General features: G+C 50.3%; 1 protein-coding gene across 2 annotated transcripts in view; it reads right to left on the bottom strand.

The window, feature by feature from the left end:
• Positions 1-17790, bottom strand: part of TRAPPC11 (trafficking protein particle complex subunit 11) — a 461933-nt gene that overhangs the window by 385412 nt on the left and 58731 nt on the right. For both annotated transcript variants that reach the window (XM_086962470.1, XM_086962471.1), the window contains exon 7: positions 15930-16003. In XM_086962470.1, coding sequence (XP_086818596.1) covers positions 15930-16003 — 74 coding nt within the window. The remainder of the gene's footprint in view (positions 1-15929; positions 16004-17790) is intronic.

The raw sequence follows: 17790 nt of genomic DNA, 5'->3' as shown, positions 1-17790 counted from the left end.
CCTTGAAGTCACCCACATAACACACAGTGCCCTGCCCTGTTCAAAACAACTGGAAACCATACACAGATACAGGAACACAGCCAGGGTCCCCTCCATTGCATCGCAGATTTGGTGTGGGATGTGTGGAGTACAACATATTTTCCTGGAATGTCTGGGAGTTAAATAATATGACTAAACGATAAAAGGTGCAGCCCTTCCTATAATGAAGGGGAGTACACATAGCATTATTACAAGAAACCCATATAACGGCTATAGAGGGATTGGTGTTACAGAAACGCTGGAGGGGACACAAGTATTATACCACATACTCGGTTTTTGCTTGGGGAGTCCTGATGTGGGCACGACATGATGTTCCATTACAAGTCCTGGAGGAATAGGTGGATAAAAATTATTGATGCAAGATAATTAGGGGGGGAGACGGGGAGGAGGGGTGGGGATATATAACTATTGTTAATCTAGATGCCCCCACCGTGGATTAAGCCTGATTTCTTGACGACCTGTCCACAGCAGTGGTCGAAGTGGGGGAAAGAAAGTAGGGGAACTGTGGACGGAGCATCAGAGGGCAGGAATAACCAGTGGATTGGGTCAGTGGACGGAGTCAGAAGTGTGGCAGAAAGAGCAAAATATCTGACTTTCTTGTATATTGTTCCCATTTTAACAATGTAACCGATAAATACACGTTTATTGGGGGGCGTGGCTTGGACCCCGAAGGGAATGGCGGCGTGAGCTCGGAGCTCCGCGCCCGATCCCCACAGAAATCCTGAAAATCGAAGTGGGAAAAACCCACGACGGCCCCGGAAAAACGAGGTGCTGACGGGTGAATACAGCGGGCACTCGGTGGACCGCCAACAGAGCTGGTTAACAGAGATTTGGCGCCGGAGGAACAGCACGACTTGAAACGAAGAGGCTCCCAAAATGGCGGCCGAGGTGTGATAAAAGCTGATCGGCAGCGAGAGTAGCTTTCCCCCCTGAGGAAGCCGAAGCCCCGACTCCGGATCATTCCACCACACATAGCTAGGTGACCCAGCGGTGGACCTAGATGGCCAACGACGAGAAGGTTCCTGCCCACTGACCGACTAACCTGAGAGCAGAGACTGGACAAGATGGCGGAGTGACCCGGGCTGGTGCGTCATGCAGGAGAGCGGAGCCCGGAGAAGTGAAGACCTGTAGACCGTGAAGACCTAAGGAGGGGTGCAGTCCAGCAAAGCCGAGACGCCCTCGCTGACGGCCCGAAAGGTGGCTGACTCACGACCCCCCCCCCATGAACGAGACGAAGGGGTTGGGCACTGAGCCTCGAGCCATCGGCCGTCGGCCGCAGACGGCGGAGAAGACGACCGCAGGCAGTCCTAGAGAAGCGCCCCAATCGCCCCCAAGACAGTGGAGCTGGAGGGAAGACCACACGGTCGGCCTAGCTATACACGGGGGAGCCGATCCGTGCATTGCACCAAGCGGGGACCGAGACAACAGGGGCGCGAGTACGCAGACCGCGGGCCCATCCAGTGGGTAGGCCGCACGACAGTGCTGAGCGGAGAGCACCTCTAGACCAACACCGGGCCCTAGATCGGTCTTGACCCGAGAGAACCACGGCGGTTTGCAGAAGGACGCAAACACGAAGCGGAACGGCGGGCTCAGCGGAGATCCAACGGTGACCCAGAGACGGGAGGCCCTGGGTCGGAGCCCCCAAGGTGCTAACGAGCAAGCGGCCACAAGAGACACTTTGCAGCAAGATATAGCACAGGTGGTTTCGGGACTGGGCCTTCTACGAGCGGACCATGACAAACTTAAAGATAGGGTCAAGGAGTTTGAAAATACCCTACAGGTCCAGGCTCCTGCTCACAAAACTGTAGAGAATAGACTAACAGATGCCCTAGACCGGATCCAGGTCCTAGAAAGACGAGCTGAGGACGCCGAAAATAGAAGTCGACGTAGTAATGTCCGTATCGTAGGAGTACCAGAAAAAGCGGAAAAGGAGGACATGGTTGAGTTCCTTGACAACTGGCTCAGAACTGTGGTGGTGCCGGAGGGCATGTCGCCCTTCTTCACCCTGGAGAGTGCACACCTGGTACCATCCGGGCCGCCCAAACCGGGCCTGCCCCTGAGACCGATCATAGCTAAATTGCTGCATTATAAGGACAGGGATCTTCTGCTTCAAAGGGCTCGGGACACTGGTCCGTTTCAACTGGAAAACAGCAGAGTGACATTGTACCCCGATTTCAAGTTCCAGACACAGCGGCTGCGTGCCTCCTTTCTATCGATCAAAAGGGAGCTCCGGACTGAAGGCATCCCATACTCCTTGCTTTTCCCAGCTAAGCTCAGGGTGGTGGTCGATGATAAGACACACTTCTTCGGCACGTCGGCGGACGCATGGGAGGTGTGGGAAACATACAAGGCGGGCACTGATGGAGCCAAGTCCCGATAAAAAAGGGAACGGGAACGGGCACGGGCACCAACGGGCCTACGGATATCGCAGAGATTGCGCAAAAGACGACAAGGCACACGGAAACCATCGGCGTCACAAACGGAAGCGGAGCGGAAAGCCGCGCTTCATGCTGTGGAAACGCTGGCGAGATCTGGAGATTCCCAGTTCAAGCAGGGCACGGACACAGAGACACACGCCTCAGCCTCGGGCTCGGAATCAGACCTTTCAGGGATACACAGAACCAAGGGCCCGTTGGTAACACCGCAGACGTCGGAGGAGATCCTGAATATTTGACTCGGAGCTGACAGGTAGTGGGCAGGATTGCCAACGAGAATCTCCCAAACTAAAGAATTCTATGACCGGGGATTGCGAACTGGGTTAAAAGCCTACTGCTAATCATGGGGGTCCACGGGAGGGTGCGGGGGGAGAGCATGCGTAGCTACCTTCCGGTCTTGGCCTCGCTCCACTAGCCCTTAAGGCACTCACGGTTACGACCGTGTTATAGCAACGCAGTTTGGAAAGTTGCATAAGTTTGGATAGGAACTGATAGACTAATATTGGGGCTTTGTCTGCGGGGGTGGAGGGGGCACATTGTTGGGGACCATTTCCACAATTGGCGATTGTTGATCCCGGGAAGCCTGGGAGTTGGAAAGTTTGAACAATCCAGAGGGAACAGGGGGGGGGGGGGGTACACCATCCGCGAGGGAATGGGATTCTATGTGAGAAAGTGACTTGCATCATGGGACAATGGCTAATGCTAATGTATTGAAGTGTATAACCTGGAACGTGCGGGGGCTTCACACGATGGTAAGGAGGCATAAGGTACACGCCTACTTAATTCGAAGGGGGGTCCATATTGCGTTGCTGCAAGAAACGCACCTCACAAAGCAGGAGGGGGCGGCATTGCAGAGGAGATGGAGGGGTCAGGTCTTTCACACTTCTTACTCAGCGTATGCTAGGGGCGCTCTGATATGGGTTATTTTATTTTTTATTTATTTTGAAAGTTTTATATAGCGCGAACAAGACCCTTGCGGGTATCAGAGCGCTTTACAAGGTAAGTATCTTAGATACATAGGTACAAGGTAAATAACAAAGTTCAATGCTAGTCAATGATAGTGTAAACACCCTATCGTAGATACATAGGTATATGGTGCAAAACAAAACATTCCATGAATAACGTTTCTCCAGGCTTCAGATATTGCAAAATACCGCCGCAAGAATGGCTCTGAATAAGACCGACCAATGCCGCAATGACAATCTCTTTTTGACAATTTGCATCTGACAAGTTCATATTTAGGAAATCATCTATGATGAACGCCTACTAGTGTAAATTTGCCATTTTACTGGTATTTTAATGGAGGAATATCCCTGTGCCTCTTCATCTTACTGTGCCTCCTATTTCACTCTTTGCTCTTCACCACTGATGAGTTTTATTCTTGGTTTTGTGTTTTTCTTTGCTTTGCGGCCTTTTACTTCTCATTGTGCTGGATGATGTTTCAGAGAGTGCTGGACCTCTATGGTATCCCAAGGTGCATACACTGTAGCATTTGTGTCACTCTTCCTAGTCTTCTGTTCCGGTAGTGGAAACCTTTAAATCAGTTGTCAGTCATTGAGTAAAATGTGCCAAGTCACTCTTTTGCCCACAGCGTGTTCCTTCATGTCACCTATTCCCAAAGATGAGTAGGGCAGTTTGCAATGAGACAAGCAGGGCCAGGAGGCAGATTGCCTTTCATCTAGGGAAATACCACATAGATGGTTGTATGACGGAACCCTGCAAGCGCTTACCATGCATGCTTTTACAAAGCAGGCAATACAATGTACGCATCATTACCATTCATTCCTTTACCACAAAGTGGTTAAAACGACTTGGCTTAGGGAAGTGCTGGACTGTGGAACAATATAATTTACTGTTCCCTCTCCAGTGTGTGCAACAGTAGGGAGGGTGCTGGACTTAAAATCCAAAACCAGTCCGGTAAAGCGTTCGCTAGAATAATTAGTTGTAAAGACTTGCATGGTAAACAAACGCATAGTAATGACAAATTTGTTGTATTGCCTGCGTTGTAAAGGCACAACGTTGTTCCGGCTGCGTGGAAAGGCTGTTTTACCACATAGATACATACACAGTCACACCTGCTGCTGCCAAGGGCATGCCAGGGCCAGCAATGTGCATTGGCAGCACTTCAAATGAGAGCAAGAAAAGGAGGCATCACAGTTACATGAAGATACAGAGGTATAGAGGTGGAAAATCCATAGAGGCTTTAGTCATTATAGTAAGATGGCAACAGACGTTTTCAGTGCTACCTATACAGCCTCTAGAGAGGAAGGGTGAATGGAGAGCAGCAGCCAGTAGGCTGTGATCACTGCGCATCTGTGGGTGCCCCCTTGGTATGCCCATAGTGGTGTACAATGGCAGAGCCTCCCATGGTGAATCAAGTATGAGAAACTATCCACCTCCGAAGGAAACACACTCACACACTCTTGGCTGTACAATTTAGAGGTACACCCCATGAGTACATGAGCACATGTACAACAGTCACACACTTGTGCCTGTGCATTTTAGATGCACATGCATGAGCTGAGAAATGAGCACGTGCTATTTTTGTACATTTAATTTTGCCAGAACATAAACAAATAAAGATTTCGGCAAACAGAAGGGAACAACGATGCTTGGTGCGTTGAGTTCTGCTTATTTCATGTTTGTTTCTGGCATTGGTTACAGAGCTGTCTTTGTATTATGTGATACTGTACGCGATAAAACCATGTCCCTTGCACATTTTTGGTTTCATACATAATTTGAAGTTATTTTAGTATCCACCCAGCACTTCTCTATGGACTCAGCTAGCCGCACAAAATTGTTCTGACCAACAGCTCATCCTTTTTTTCAGCTAGGGAGAGGTGTGGCTGTGGTGCTTGCTAAGGGGTTTGTTTCCTTGTTTGTGTCATGGAAAAAAAGAGCAACAGTTAACGATAACCCGGATGGTACAATCACAACAAAGTATGGAACCAAATAGCCGTCTTCTAAAGAGCTGTTAGAGTGTCAATAAACTCCAGGTCAGAGAAAGAATCTATTTACATGTGCAGCTTTCTATCTTTATCTCTGCCCATCAGTACGTCTACCTGTCGGCTTTTATACACCCATCAATCAATCAATCAATCAGCCATTTGTTAAGCACACCGCATACCCGCGAGGGTCTCAAGGTGCTGGGGGGAGGGGGTACGGGGGAGGGGAGGGGGAAGGGGGCCGCTACTGATCGAACAGCCAGGTCTTTAGTATCCTCCTGAAGGTCAGCAGGTCTTGGGTCCGTCATAGGCTCAGTGGGAGGGTGTTCCATGTCTTGGTAGCGAGGTGGGAGAAGGATCTCCCACCGGTGGTTGTTCTTTGGGTGCGCGGGACGGTGACGAGTGAGAGGTCGGCGGAGCGTAGCTCGCAGTTGGGAGTGTAGAAGGAGAGCCGTCTGTTGAGGTAGGCTGGGCCTTGTGTGCGTGGATGAGGAGCTTGAAGGATATCCTCTTGTTGACGGGGAGCCAGTGCAGGTTTTTCAGGTGGGGGCTGATGTGGAAGTGTCGTGGTACATCGAGGATCAGTCATGCTGAGGCGTTTTGGATATGTTGTAGTTGATTGATGAGCTTGGTCGGGGCTCCCGCGTAGAGGGCGTTTCCGTATTCAAGCCTGCTGCTGATGAGGGCCTGGGTGACTGTCTTTCTTGTATCCGTCGGGATCCATCTGTAGATCTTGCAGAGCATGTGGAGGGTGTTGAAGCAGGAGGAGGAGACGGCGTTGACTTGCTTGGTCATTGAGAGCGTTGACTCGAGGATGATTCCCAGGTTGCGTGCGTGGTCGGTGGGGGTCAGGGCTACCCCCAGTGCCGTTGGCCACCAGGAGTCGTCCCAGCCTGACCGGTATGAGCCGAGGATGAGGACCTCCGTCTTGTCTGATTTCAGCTTCAGACGGCTGATCTTCATCCAGTCGGCGACGGCCTTCATTCCTTTATGGAGGTTGGCTTTGACGGTGATGGGGTCCTTGGTGAGGGAGAGGATCAGTTGTGTGTCGTCGGCGTAGGAGATTATGTTGAGGTCGTGCTGTCGGGCGACGTGTACGAGCGGGGCCATGTAAATGTTGAACAATGTCAGGCTGAGGGAGGATCCTTGGGGTACACCACAGATGATCTTGGAGGCTTCGGAACGGGGGGGGACGCGGACGCTCTGGGTTCTGCCGGAGAGGAAGGAGGTGGTCCATTCAAGAGCTTTGTCTCGGATCCCTGCGGCGTGGAGGCGTGTGCGTAGTTTGCGGTAGCAGATGGTGTTGAAGGCGGCGGAGAGGTCTAGGAGGATGAGTGCTGCAGTCTCCCCGTTGTATAGCGGGGTCCTGATGTGGTCGGTGGCGGCGATGAGGGCGGTCTCTTGCTGTGGTTGCTACGGAACCCTGACTGGAAATGGTCCTGGATTCTGTTCTCTTCGAGGTATCGGGTTAGCTGTCTGTTAACGATTTTCTTGATGACCTTGGCCGGGAAGGGGAGCAGAGAGATGGGTCGGAATTACTTGAGGTTTCTTGGGGCTGCCTTGGGGTTTTGAGTAAGGCGTTGATCTCAACGTGTTTCCAGCTCTCTGGGAAGGTGGCGGTCTCAAGGGAGAGATTGATGACGTTGCGTAGGTGCGTAGGTGGGGTGCGATGGAGCTGCTTGCTTTGTTGAAGACGTGGTGCGGAAATGGGCCTGACGGAGAGCCGGAGTGGATTGTGCTCATGGTCTGGATGGTGTCATTGACGCGCACGCTGGTCCAGGCTTGCAAGGGGACGTGGTCGATTGTGTGCGGAGGGTCTGTTAAGTTGCTTCTGTTGGGGCTGTCTGGGTGTTGAAGCTGTTGTGGATGTCTGCTATCTTGCGGTGGAAGAAGGTGGCGAGGGTGTCACACAGGGCTTGCGACGGCGGGATGTCGTTGGTGGAGCTGGGGTTGGAGAGTTCCTTCACGATGTTGAAGAACTCCTTGCTGTTGTGTGCGTTGTTGCCGAGGCGGTCTTTGAATGAGGTCTTCTTGGCAGCTCTGATGAGGTGGTGGTGGTTGCGGACGGTGTCCTTGTGTGCTGCGTGGCTGTCCGGAGTTTATTCACTGTGCCATTTCTTCTCTAGTTTCCGGCAGGCTTGCTTGGAATCTAGGAGTTCTGGGGTGTACCAGCCGGCCCTCTTGCTGGTGTCTCTGTGGGGGGTTTCTTCAACAGGGCGAGGGTGTTAGCGCAGTCCTCGATCCAGCGTCTGAGGTTGTGGGCAGCGAAGTCAGTGTTGGAGGGTTCGGTGGGTGGGCTGAGAGCGAGGTTTGCATGTAGTTGGTCTTTGGTGATTTTACTCCAGCGGCGGCAGGCGATCTGTTGGGTGAGGTGGTGTGTGGTGGGTTTCTGGAAGGTGAAGTGGATGCAGTGTTGGTCGGTCCAGAGGAGTTCAGCGGTGTGGCTGATGGAGACGTGCGGGCTTGAGGAGAAGACTGGGTCAAGCGTGTGGCCGGCGGAGTGGGTGGGCGTTGTGACGAGTCCGAGGTTGGTGAGGTTATCGATCAGGGTTGTGGAGTGGTTGTCATTGTTGTTCTCAAGGTGAAAGTTCAGGTCTCCGAGGAGGATGTAGTCGGTGGCGGTCAGGGCGTGCGTGCTGATGAAGTCGGCAATGGAGTAGCTGAACTGGGGGCGGGGTCCGTGGGGTCGGTGAACGAGGGTGCCTCTGAGGGTGGAGTTGGGGTCTGTATGGATCTGGAAATGCATGTGTTCGGCGGTGCTGAGAACGTCGTCGGTGCTTATCGAGACCCTGACGCTGTTCTTGTGGACAATGTCGATTCCTCCTCCGACTCCGTTGGTGCGGTCTCTGCGGGTGATCTTGTAGCCGTCTGGGATGGCTATGGCGATGTCGGGTGCGGAGGAGTTGTTCAACCAGGTCTCTGTCGGGAAGGCAACGTCTGGGGAGGTTGTGTTAAGCAGGTCCCAGAGCTCGACGGCGTGTTTGCGTGCGGAGCGGGTGTTCAGTAGTATGCATCGGAGGTGGTTGAGGTCTTTCTTGGCGGGTGGTTCGTCGGCTCTGTGGCTGGTGTACCTGCAGTTCCGGCAGGTGAAGGGACCATGCGTGCGTTTCAGGGCGGCCTTGAAGCAGTTGTGGGTCTGTCCGGGGTTGAGAGCGCACAGAGTGCTGGCGTCATAGTGGCGGAGGTCATCGTCGCAGGTGCAGGGGTCATGGGTTTTGGCGCTGGGCGCGGCCCAGGCGCGTGCGGGCGCAGACGGACTTGCCGCGCGCCAGCCGTGCAACCGCCGGCATTTATGGGGAGGTAGGAGTGAGGAGCAGCTAGGAGTCGGGGGCAACGAATGGGCAGTCAGGGGGGGCGGATCCGCAGGGGACGGAGCAGCGGGGGCGGTGAGGGGCGACAAAGGAAACAGAAGGCAAAAGGGCACAACTTTTGAGGGGGAAACGAGTGGCACAGAAGGCAAAAAGGTCACAAGAAAGGGCAGAAAGGTCACAAAAAACGGGGGAAAACGAGTGGCACAGAAGGCAGAAAGGTCACAGACATGCAGGGGCAGCTAAGCAACAGAAGGCAAAAGCGGGCAGAGAGGCACGGGGGCAGCAAGGGGAACAGAAGGAAAAACCGGGCAGAAAGACACGGGGGCAGCGAGGGGAACAGAGGGAGAGAACAGGCACAGACCACGTACAGGCAGAGGGGGAGACAGACAACAGCAGTCACAGACACAACAATGAAAAGGCAGTCACTACAACGGGAGCAATGAACGAAAAAACAGGCAATACAATGGAGGATGAGCAAACCTACGGCCTACTACTGGCCACCAGGGATGAGGCGCAGGTGGTAGCCTGCGGGTGGAGAGGGCCTCGAACTTCCTCAGCAGCAGCAGCTGGGCAGGGAGGCAGAGTCGTTGCTCTGCGGAGGGGGAGCAACCTACCTGGAAGGGTCAAGGGTCGCTCTCCTCACCGCGCAGCGGTCGGCCTATATGGTGAGGTGGGAGGTGGGAGGGAGGAGCAGCTGGGAGGTGGGAGGTGGGGGCAGCGAATGGGCAGTCAGGAGGGCGGGGCCGCTGGGGACGCAGCGGCGAGGGGGGACGAAGGAAACAGAAGGCAAAAGGGCACAACAATTGAGGGGGAAATGAGTGGCACAGAAGGCAGAAAGGTCACAAAAAGGGCAAAAAGGTCACAAAAAACGGGGGGAAACGAGTGGGACAGAGGCACAAAGGTCACAAAGAAGGGCAGAAAGTTCACAAAAATCGGGGGAAACGAATGGTACAGAGGCACAAAGGTCACAAGAAAAGGCAGAAAGGTGAAAAAAAATGGGGGTAAACGAGTGGTACAGGAGGCAGAAAGGTCCCAAGAAAGGGCAGAAAGGTCCCGAAAAACGGAGGGAAACGAGTTGCACAGAGGGCACAAAGGTCCCAAGAAAGGGCAGAAAGGTCACAAAAAATGTAGAAAAACGAGTGGCACAGGAGGCAGAAAGGTCACAAGAAAGGGCAGAAAGGTCACAAAAAAAGGGGGGTAACGAGTGGCAAAGAAGGCAGACGGGGCCCAAGAAAGGGCAGGAAGGTCACAAAAAATGGAGGGAAACGAGTGGCAAAGGAGGCAGAAATGTCCCAAGAAAGGTCACAAAAAACGGGGGGAAACGAGTGGCACAGGAGGCAGAAAGGTCACAAGAAAGGGCAGAAAGGTTACAAAAAACGGGGGGAAGCGAGTGGCACAGGAGGCAACGAGTGGCACAGGAGGCATTGCTGTATCCATCAGTACATCTGTCCAGCCACCTGTATACCTATCTCTCTGTACATCTGTTTGTACACCTATTCAACAACCTGTACATCTGTCCATTGGCCTGTCTAGCTGTACATACGTGTACCAGCACGTCTATCTAAATGGATGTCTATCTAGCTATACATCTGTCTATAACTGTATGTATCTGCCCATCTGCACATCTGTGTAACTGTATATCTGTCCTTCAGTCCATCTATCGATCCAGCTGTTCGTCTATCTGTACATGTATCTGTCCATCTAAACAGCTATCTAGCTGTGCATGTAACTGTATGTATAAACATCTCTGTCTGTACTTTTGTCTATCTGTACATCTGGCACACTTCCTGGCGGGCCCGATCCTGGTGGGAGGGGACTTTACCTCAGTAGCGGACACAACACTGGATAGGTCCCACCCACCATTGAGGGACTCCCCTGTTTACCGACTCACAAAGGGTAGATTGGAATGGCAGAGGGAATGGGGTTTGACTGATGTTTGGCGTGCACACGACCCAACTGAACGCGATTACTCGCACTTCTCCAGCCTACATGACCTCCACGCAATACTATGCTCACAGGTCGTGACGCCGGCCATAACTTGGTCGGAGTACCTGACAAGGACAATCTCGGACCACAACCCGTTAATAGTTAACTTGGCCTGGGAGATCGAGGTGCCTCGAGTGCCGACCTGGAAGCTGAGACCAGAGACCCTGGAGAACCCGCTGTTCCATGCGGCACTGGAGGAGGGTATAACCCAATACTTCACCGATAACGAGGGGACGGCGGCTACTAGGGCGCTGGAATGGGATGCATTTAAAGTGGTGGTAAGGGGCCAGTGCATAACGAAATACGTGGGCACGCGGAAGGTGCTGCTAGAGGACCTTAATAAGGCAGATTCCAAGCTGCGTGAAGCAGAGAGAGTGCGGCCTGGCAGTCCCGAACTCCAAGAAGAGGTTAAATCAGCTAGGGAGGCGGTGGCGGTGGAAGTGGAGCAGCTTCGCGCCTTCGACCACCGGGCGTATATACTTAGGACCCACGTAGAGGGGGACAAAGCCGGAACGTTGCTAGCATGGCTGGCAAACCCCACGAAGAGATGCTCCCCAATACTAGCCATAGAGGATGAGGCGGGTCGAATCCACTACTCCCAAACGGAGATCTTAGATGGCTTTCAGAAGTATTATGAGGGCCTCTACAGGAGCGAACCGGGGGATCGGGAAAATGAGACCGCGATCTTTCTAGATAGCCGCCAATTGCCCCAACTAGTCGAGGAACAGGCGAAGGTTCTGGGGAGGGACATTGACCTAGGAGAGATCAGGGGAGCGGTGAAAAAGATGGCCCGCAACAAGACACCAGGATTAGATGGGCTGCCCATAGAATTTTACAGTAAGTACTTGGACATCTTGGCGCCAAAACTCCAAACAATATATAAGGAAGCCAGAGCTACGGGTCGCCAGCCCCAATCAATGCGGGAAGCGCTAGTAATACCACTCCTGAAACAGGGTAGAGAGAGCAGTAGCCCGGCGTCTTATAGACCACTCTCTATGCTAACCGCTGACTACAAGATATTGAGTTCCATATTAGCAGCTAGACTACTACAGCATATGCCCGACTTAGTACACGATGACCAAAATGGATTCATTCCTGCACGGAACATGACGATTAACATCAGGAGACTCGCGAGCCTGTTGGAGGGCTCGCAAGCTGAGGGCCGAGCGTCTCTAGTCCTATCAGTAGATATCGAAAAGGCTTTCGATAGTTTAGAATGGGACTACTTATATAAGGTCATAGAAAGCTTCGGACTGGGAGAAGGGTACATCAAGTGGACGCGAGTCCTGTATATGGCGGCAGCGGCAAGGGTGAGGATAGGACCCCTAGTCTCGCACCAATACCCGGTGGAAAGGGGCACCCGACAGGGATGCTCCTTGTCCCCCCTCTTATTCGCGCTAGCGATTGAGCCACTGGCGGCTGAGGCCCGGACGGGAAGACATTTTGAGGGGATAGATTGCAGGGACGGGCAGCAACTTATTTCGCTGTACGCCGACGACCTGCTGTTGTTTCTAGAAAATGACACAACAGCGATGGAAGGTGCAGAGAGACTTTTGGGGCGATTCGGCGAAATCTCGGGCCTAAGGGTCAACTGGGCGAAGACGTGCTTGTTTCCATTACGGAGGGACGCGGGTCGTCCTGACCACCGGCCCATGCTGAACTGGGAACCGAATGGTCTGAAATACTTAGGGGTATATATATACCATACGGCTGCGGACATGCTAGAGGGAAACGTGGGCCATTGTGTGCGAGCGCTGAAAGGCAGCATGGCCTTTTGGGCCACGCTCCAGCTTTCAGTCGCTGGCCGTATATCCTTGCTGAAAATGGTTGCCCTGCCGCGATTACTATACTACTTCCGTACACTCCCGATCCGGATCCCTAGTTCCTTTTTCCGCCAACTCAAATCTCAGCTGACCACGTTCCTGTGGGGGGCAGGTAGATGCAGAGTGGCGCTGGCGACGCTCACCCGCCCGAAGGACGAGGGAGGGCTAGCGGGACCGGACTTCGAGCTTTATTATCTCGCCGCTCAACTGCAGATATACACGCAGGAGGTGGCGCGGGTGTACCGGGGCCCTGAGAGTGACAGGACGAGAGGCACGCCACGGCATGTCCTGGCCTATATAGCCCTACAGCAGAAGATCGCTATTCGAGACCTGACACTTGAACAACAAACGTTCCAGCTTTGCTGGTACCAGCCTCAAAGGCGTGCAGGGATTCGACACCCATATGCCCCGGATATACCCCTGGGCATGCTGACGGCGCTGCCCCATGGCGGTGACTGGTCGCAGCTGCAGCACTGGGAAGAAGCGGGCATACAGGTTGTTGGGGACCTCTATGAAGACGGGGCACTCCTCCCATATCAGGAACTTCAGGAACGGTTTGATCTGCCACGAGGGGGCTACCTTCTGCACTCGGCTGTGGTTGGAGCAATACAGGCGCATTGGAGAGGGGGTCTGACAGAGCCAGAGACGTCCATGGCTTGCCCGTATGCTATGATGGCGGCAGGGACGGTTAAGGCCGTGACGTGCCTGTATTCTAGAATGCTCCGCGAAAATCTGCTGCCCCTCACGGCGTTGAAGTCCAAATGGGAAGCTGACGTGGGTAAGGATATACCTGAGATCACTTGGGCCCGGCTAGTGCGCCGAGCTAGAAATAGCACGAGAAATGCGAGATTCCAGCTCATTCATTTTTACGTGCTACACAGGGCCTACATGACCCCTGGCAGAATCAGGAAGTACTTTGGGGTAGCGGAGTTGGCGTGCCCCCGGTGTGCAATGGAGGGAGCGATGATATGATCTGATGATATGCTGCAATACCTGGACAATGTAAGAATGGAATCTCAGAAAGCTATCCAATTGCTTAACGGCTCTGGATCTATTTCAGTGTTATACATAAACTGCCAAAAAAAGCCTCTTCCAACTCAGGCCATCACAATGCAATGACTTACTCCACCTGGGACTTCAGTGGGGACATAGGTCACTAAAATATCTGGGGAGGTCAGATTATAAACGCAGAAGCAAGATTTGTTGGTCAGAAACAAGAGCAGGCCTGTCACTGCACTACAATTGGGCATACCTTATTGGAATACTCTTCCACTGTCAGTGGCACGACGAGTAGTCCTTGCAAAAATGATAGCATTACCCCAACTATTGTACTTCTTCTCTACTCTACCGGAGATAGTACCCAGGAGGAAATTTCGGGGGCTGGATAGTTTACTCCTCAATTTGAAATGGGGCAAAGGAAGGCGTGGGGTGGCGCTAACCAAATTACGCCAGCAGGTAACAGATAGGGAAATTGCAGCTCCAGACTTTGAAATTTGAAACATACTACCTGGCAGCACAAATGCAATGGATCACAAGATGGGTACATGCTAAAAGTAATGATGATGTCCCCACAGAAAGGGATACACAATTGATTTTAACACCTAAATAGGTACACACGGAGCACCATGGGTTGTTGCAATAGCAAAATACTTCTGGCTGGGATGCTTACAGCAACATAATAACAGAACACCTTTATTCTCCAGACATCCCACTTCAATTCATAGCAGCCCTCCTGAAGAGCAAGGTACAGTGAAGACTGGCAGAATGGTCAAGGCTAGGAGTAGATAGACTAGACGATTTCTTTGCAGATAGAAAGGCACGATCCTTTGAGGAGATTCAAACTAAATATGAAAATCCCAGCGGGTCACTTCCTCTGTTTTGGACCAGTGGGAGTGACGTTAAAGCAAAAGTGGAGGGTGGGCATGGCAGAACCCAAAACAAACCAGAGTTGTCATGTACTATGCACAACTGCAGGTAAACAGAAAGCAATAACAGGGCTAATCATGCCAAATCTGGGCAGACATATCTACACCATTACACACACAGACAAATGGGTGGAAGATGTGGGCGATCCCATTAGGGATGCAGTGTGTGTGACAAGATTAGAGAGAACCCTGAAAATATCCTGCAATGCTAGATTCAAGCACACTGGATGATGCATGTGATGCATCTCTCCATGACAGCTAGACGAGCATGGTGGACATGATCAATGATGTCACGGAGCGCAATATCGTAACACAGCCAAAAACTTGCCTACTGTGCCAGTTTCCACGCTCAGCTAAGTTTAAGTTTACAATAAACTCAATGTCCTGGCATTGATATTAGCAAAGCGCCAAAATAAAATGAACTGGAAAGCGACAAATGGCCCTACAGTGACTAAATGTAGAGCAGTACCAAAGGGGCAACGTATAAAAGCATAAATATACTTAGAGGGGACAGGGATCGCTGGAGGTAGCAAGCACCTGGGATGAACTACTGTAAAAGTTACATGATGCACTGTCAGCAAATAGCTTTCCCTAACGAGTCACGCCCAGAGTCTCATAATGGCAGAACTGGAATCACACCAAACTGAATAAATGATCACAGTAGGATGGACATCACCACAGTGTATTGCACTGTATTACCCTGATTGATGGGATCACAGAAATAACTTGTGTGATGAATGACAGGGGCACTACCACACTACAACCCCAATGAGACCTAGGGTACCTGTGGGGCCAAGGGTGAGAGGGAAAGGTCGTTGGAGGAGGGGTGAGGGATTACACAGTTTGTTTTTTTATGTATGTTGCGACTATACATTGCAATCAAATCAGTTGTTTTTTTTTTTTTTTAAAGGGTAGAGGTCAATATTCACAATTTTGCAGATTTTTCTTCACACGTTGTACCTCTTTAATGCATGGTAGTGACTTTACAAAAGAATTACAGTAGAAAGACAAGCTGCTAAAGATGGAAGTGAAAGTGCCTCCAGGGAGAGCCTTGCTTGTGCCCAGATTGTCAGAAAAAAGGAACAGTTCTCAGGGGAGTGGTAATAATCAGTCTTTTTAAAACTTTTTTCTTTGGTACTCCTAGCCCTTACTTCCTCCATGTTGTGAAATGCTTGTGGTGTGCATTAACTGGTGTGACAATTTGTCAACAAGTAAGAAATCTACTTATAATTAAACTACTAGGTTAGATCAATTACAGAAAAAATGAAATAGTTCGGTCCAAAAACAAAGCAAACTAGTGTATGTAAATTTACTAGGCAAAGACCTATCAAATCCATATTCAGGTATTGACACAATATGCACTTCAAGTTTTTTATAACATCAAAGAGTCCATATTTATGGTCTTTGAGGTTTTAATAAAAATAGATTTTACAATTAGAAAGAACATAAATAAGAACATACTTACTTTAGAGCATTCTGGGAATCCTGTTTCAATTCACTGAAGAATGCAATCTTAAACTGATGTCTCACAAATAAGAGCTGTAAAATAAACAGAAAAACCGGAATTCATTCTTATGCTACTCTTCAGCTTCTGGAAGTTAATGAATTATATTCGTTTTATAACCAACAGATCGGTGGCCTTCTAGGAAAGAAGAGTTACTCATATTCAATGTATTTAAGAGTTGTGTAGAACAATGACAGATTGTCCTAAGGGTACTTAAGAACACTATGAAACTGCATGCCTAGGCTGTCTTGGTGAATAGGAGTCTTCCTTAAACATACCTTGTAGCAGTGCTGCTGGAGATTGTCAATGACCATCCCCTTGTTTTGACAGCATGAGCAGACAAAAGGCATCCCTAGAGGTCCAGGGTACTATAGGCAAAAAGTGTGTGTCCCATGGCTGTGGTCAGGCTGAGAAACAAAGTCGGTTTTCTGTTTCATCTCTTATAGGGGATCCTCTCCAAAACACAACTTTTAAAATGGCTGTGGCTGTAGCCACAAAATTAACCGAAGTACATATATAGACATTTTTCATGCATGCATGTAACGAAAAGTGTCAAGGTCTCCACAACAACAAAGCTCTACTCTCCCCAATTTGGCATCTAATTGCCCATAGGGACACTTATGAAAGTTGGGTATGTCAGTTAGTGCAGAAGCATAACGGAGTACCCAAAATTGTTAGATGCAAACCAATCAGATCTCCAAAAAGTTAATGGAAAGGAAACTACCCCAGATGATTTTCTGAAAAACTGCTGGTTGAAGAGAGCAACTGGCCTTAGTTCTCTTTTTGAGGCTATAGATCATGAGTTTTTGAAAGACCCTCTGCAGATTACAATAGGGATCCCGAGGAGGTCAAATAATTATGTAATCTTATTCAAAGATAGGTCTCTTCAGGTGTAGAGTGAGGCGTTTTCCCTTGCTGAGTCTTTGATCTACTGACTAGGGTTAGCAGAGTGCATAATGTGGATTTCCACTTGTATGGGTTACCTGCAGCTGCTGGCTGGCTTGGAAGAGGGAATGTGAGTTAGGGATCTGAATCCCTTATCACACTTAAACCGCCCTATGATAATTGAATTGAAATTGCATTTGCATAGCGTGTATTACCCCTGATGAGGCACTGAAGCGATTTACAGTAAGTAGCATGCTAGCCGGAAGCCCAAAGATAGTGGTCAGTCCATTTGTTAATGGGATTAATCATGTGCTCTCAAAGAAGACATTCAATGCATTTACTCCGGTTTCTCTATTGTACATTAATGACTTAAGTATTAGTAAATGGAACAAATAGATATTATTAAGTGTGTTAAGTTACAGGTATTTGTTCGCAAAGAAAGAGATTAAGACAGACAAGCAAGTGACTTAAAGTAGTCAATATATGGCAGAAACATGCAGAAGTTGTAAGGGGAGGAGAATTATATGTCAGGACCGAAGGCTCAGATTATGCTTTTCTTCCTTTGCTTTATTTCCTAAGTCAAACCACAGCAGCCAGAAAAGCAATAAAGATGTCTTTTTCTTCAATAACCAAGAAAAACATCAATTGATCATAACAAAACAAGCACATTTATGGTCCATAAACATCAACTCCCATCATTCCATGGGGAACACCATAACATAGTCCTTCTACATTGTCCATGCATTCCTTTGAAAGGTCCTCCATTTTGTGAAGCCCAGCTGTTTTTCTTTGTCTAGACTTATTGGATTATTTGGGCTGTTAATTGCCGTGTTTGTGTTTGGGCCGCTTTAGTAAGGGGATCGCGTGTTTCATTGTTCAATTGGAAGTGTTGCTATTTCTTTATAGATTCCCTTATTTAGCCGCAGGAGCGTTTTCG

This window comes from Lissotriton vulgaris, chromosome 3_1, assembly GCF_964263255.1.
Source record: "Lissotriton vulgaris chromosome 3_1, aLisVul1.2, whole genome shotgun sequence".
Lineage (NCBI taxonomy): Eukaryota > Metazoa > Chordata > Amphibia > Caudata > Salamandridae > Lissotriton > Lissotriton vulgaris.
This window is presented reverse-complemented; position numbering and strand designations above follow the sequence as displayed.